The 4,310-nt window shown below is 40.8% G+C and overlaps 1 protein-coding gene across 3 annotated transcripts in view; it reads left to right on the forward strand.

The window, feature by feature from the left end:
- The window catches only part of CCDC112 (coiled-coil domain containing 112), a 49,619-nt gene that overhangs the window by 29,436 nt on the left and 15,873 nt on the right, over positions 1–4,310 (forward strand). For 2 of the 3 annotated variants that reach the window (XR_003094178.1, XR_003094179.1), the window contains exon 10: positions 430–557. Coding sequence is in view for 1 of the 3 variants with exons in the window: in XM_006023990.3 (XP_006024052.1) it covers positions 430–460 (31 nt within the window). In the remaining 2 variants the exon portion in view is untranslated. Of the gene's footprint in view, positions 1–429; positions 944–4,310 lie in introns of those variants that run through there. The other variant, XM_006023990.3, reaches the window with a different exon arrangement.

Consider the following 4,310-nt stretch of genomic DNA (forward strand, 5'->3'; position numbering starts at 1 on the left):
GCTGAAAAAGGGGGAAGGCACAAGAGGTCATAAGTTGTGGGGGGAGGGGGGGCAAGGGGCAAGGTGCCTGCCTCCATACCACCTGGCCCTTACTGCCTGCCTCTACTGCTTTCCCCTTATCGCCTCCCCTACCTCCTGCCTTACTTTATGCTCCCCCTTCTCCCCCACTGCTTGTCCTGCTACTGTCCCCCCTCATCACCTGTCTGCCACTGTCTGCAGTAGTGGGGGAACATATTTAAGACAATACTCTAATAATTAGGTTTCATACATGGAAAATGATAACTAATTTATAACTTTTCCATGTATAGAATCTGATTATTGGGTGTCCTCCTAAATTCAGGGTTATCTTGGATATGGGTAAAAATGGGTTGGTTGGCTTGTTTGTTTTTAAATGTAGTTAACTGCAATTCATTCTTTGTATCCCTGTAGAGCTATTCCAACCTGGAGACAAGGTTTATAGCTGAATATTTGTGTATAACGTATACAGGAAGATGGTTTACATGTCATCATAATGGCCAACCATGTGTTCAAAAGTTTTCATAAAGGAAGAAAGAAGAGTAAGAGTATTGTTACATGAGTTTTGAGTTTGACTGCTTAATATTTTGTCATGTTAGCAATGGTGTGTGTGATACCATACATTATGGTATGTATTTTCAGTTTGATAGAAGTACCAAGTGTCATGGCATTTGTAATTTCATAAATAGGAACATTAAATTATCCAACTTGTATTAAAAAGTGTTGGTAGATGACTTTATAGACTATCAGTTGGTATAGCAAACTTGCTTTTTTCACATGTTGTTGTGTACCACAGACCAGGAGCTGGCAATGGTTCACAGTGAGGAGAGATTATCCAGGTCAGTCTAAGGCATGCCAGCCCTTCTGACTTGGCTGCCACACTGGTGAAGCCCTGGGTCCCCTCTTCTCCCACCACCCCCTGTTTTTGCCCCCCTCCACCACCAACTGAAAGGTCACAGAAGTTTTGGCTTTGCAGGCCATAAGTTGCTGACTCCTGCCATTGTTTTTTTTGTTTGTTTGTTTTGTTTTGTGTGGTGTTTTTTTTTGGTTTTTTTGTTTTTTTTTTTTTTAATATATACAATAGTCACTTGATAAAGCAGTGGAAGCAATAATATTTTTGACCAAGGAAGGGGCTTTTTCTCAGTTTCTTAAGGTTTTCTGTTTCATATTCTAATTTTTCAATTAATTTGAACTGGTTTCAATATATATCTTAAACTGGTTTGTGTGTAAGTTCTGTCCCTAGCCACTGTAACTCTAAGATATGCAGTTACTGTGTTTGATTATATTACACATCTAGGTTAAGAGTATAAGGGCTGCAAAGTCAAACATTAGGAAATACCAAAACTAAGGTTATTCCTTTCCCTTGAGTATTGTCATACCTAGGATCCGTGTAACATTCAATGCATTGGATGGATCTGAAGATGAATTGGACAGGAGTTGCACTGGTGGGGGTGAGGAGCAGTAAGTGATTGTTTAACTAAAAACTGCATTATGATGCAAACAATTAAGCAGACCAAATTTAGGAATGCCAGAATTCAGCTTGCCTATGCGTATCTTGACTCAAAAATAGGAAATGCTTACCAACCTTAAAAACTTAAATTTCACTTACTGTGTATAAGAAAGAATGCCTAGTGTTTTTAAGAAATGGACTGAATTTTTGACATGCATACAGGTTTCAGCCCCACTGGTGAACAATAGGGTTTTCCTTCAAATTTCTGGTACCTGAGCTAATGTAGCAATGTTAGTGGGGTGTCATCCTTTATCTGTATCAAAAGAAGGTCTCACAGCTATTTGCTGCCAGCCTAGTAAAGGTGAGACTGGAGTTCTTGTTTTCTATACGAAGATTTGGAAGAGAATGCAGTCTGGACAGAGTTTTCTGTACATTTGCTTTTTTGTAATATTTATTAATTTACAAATAGTTTAGACAAATACAAGATTTAACAAAGCTCTGTAAAATGAACTGTAAGGGAAGAGATGGAGGTGATGATCAACAAAGTCTTTTAATCTGTTATTCTAAACCAGGGATGTCAAACTTACCTGTCCCCACAGGCCAGCTGAACATGAGATTATCCACGGGCCAAATGAATGGTATAGGGCTGGCACCATGGGCCAGCCCACAGATCACCCCTCTCCCACCCTGCTTCTTCTCTGGGACCTGGTAGAAAAAGGCCTGGCATCCTGGGCACTTGGCTGCTGCCACGGGAACAAGCCACAGCATCAGGCCTCTTCCCACTGGGGCTCCAGCACTGCAGCTGTTGCTTGGGTGCTTGGCTGCCAATGGGAGCAAACTGTGATGTCAGGCTTCATCTTGCAATGCTTCTGGGGCTCCAGCACTTGCCTGGGCAGTTGGCTATAGCCAAAGGAATGCCCGTTCTTCCCCCCCATCTCTGCCCCATCAAAGCTGTGGGCCAGATGACCCGGATCTATGGGCCGTATGTTTAACATCTTTGATCTAAACTAACAGTTGAGGATTTGCTGGCATTGGAGAGAGTCTCAAATGAAATGCCTTGTTAAGACAATATTCTTCAAGTTACACTTGTTTTTGCATTTTCTATTGTGGTAAAATATGTTTTTATCTGGTCCTTTTTGGAGGGGGAGAGGGGGGTCCTCTGGTCCTTCTTAGAGGGGGCAGAAAACTATAGATACAACTTCTACTTGTCCAGGGACATCTTAGTTTACAGCAGCAGTTAGCAACCTATGGCTCTCAGACCTTATCTGAGCCACTTGAATCCAGCCTGTGGATGTGGGGCTTTGGTTGTGTTTAGCGGTGGGGGATGTTGGCTGCAGGAGCTCTTCCCCTGCAGAGGCAGGATAGGGTCCTAATTACCTGCCTGTCTACAAAAAGACAGGAAAAGGCTGGGAAAGTTTGCCTACCTCTGATTTAAAGCATTAACATGAGAATGTTTGAATGGGGTGCAAATTCAGGTATATCAAACTGTTCAGTATATTAGGGCAGAAAAGGCCAACTCTTCTATTCAAATTAGTAAGCTATATTCTAGCTTTTCCATGTTTAAAGTTTGCATTGCAGCACTGGGAGATTTGAAATTAGGTTCTGAATGTACTACATCTCATAAAAGCTGCATTTATTTAAAAAAAAAAAAAAAAAAAAAAAAAGCCATTCTATGTCCTTGTGAGAGTGTGGAAGTGCTCGAATGCTAAAAGCTGTGTGATGGTGTTAGGTGTAAAACTCTGTACTTAAAAGTGACATGGAAGCCAAATGCAGTAAGTTTTGTTGAAGTCACTGGGCTTTAACTATCTCCTGGCAGTAGGACTGCTGGCAGCCAGTGCCCGGGCTGAGAGGCAGGGGCTTTGGGTGAGGGTCCTGGGGCAGTAGGGCAGGGGCACAAGCAGGGCATCCTGCCATGTACCCCTTGCCCTCGTTCTGTTGTTCTGCCATGCTGGCACTCCAGCACCTTCCGAGGTAGGCATTGTGGTGTTTTTCAGCACTCCAGCCAAAAAATGTTGCCTACCCCTGCTGTATCATCTTACATAATACTATATCATCATGACTTTTGTGTTCCTCGGGTGTTAATGGAAAATACCAGTGTTACTATATTAGTTGAGTCAAATTAGAATATGTCAAAACATCCGTGATTCGTGACATAAATAGTAAACATCTATTTACCAATTAAGTATACAGGACGCAATAATAAATATACAATTAATGAGAGTTTTGAAAATGCATACATCATTAATAGATCGATCTACAAAACATGATCAGTCAGGAAACAACACTGATTTCCAAGTGTAGATGGATGTTTATTTCTCCTTAGGAAGAATTGCAAACAATAATGAGGTGTCTGGATCTCATGGATTATTCAGAAATTCAAGAGATCAGGTGATGAATACCTTAGTTACAGCAGTGATGGAAGGTTTTCTTCAGTATATATGCAGTTTTAATAATCTATCCCATCTTGGTTCAGATAGTTATAAATCTGAACATATTGGAGTTGCCTTATCTATACCTTAAAAATTAGCACATTGTATGTGTTGGAAAGGATCTCTTACATTAACAGAAAAAATGGATTAGTGGATTTGATGGCTGCTTGCTGTCATGGAGAAAGGTAATCTGGACCTTACTTGGAAGCTTACTGGGATCATTAGTTTCTAGTGAAGTTGTGGGGTGCTTAGTGCCCTGTCAGGTATTGATAGCTGAGTAGTAGATGTTTTAAGATTTATTTCCTTCTTTAGTGTTCTGTTGAATGAGGTGTACCACATTTCTGCAATCTCTATGAAAAAACAACCCCCTGTAAAACTTTTTCTTTCTGTATTTCAGCATAGTATGGTTTTAGCAG

The sequence above is a fragment of the Alligator sinensis genome, unplaced genomic scaffold, assembly GCF_000455745.1.
Source record: "Alligator sinensis unplaced genomic scaffold, ASM45574v1 scaffold609_2, whole genome shotgun sequence".
In the NCBI taxonomy this organism is placed as follows: domain Eukaryota; kingdom Metazoa; phylum Chordata; order Crocodylia; family Alligatoridae; genus Alligator; species Alligator sinensis.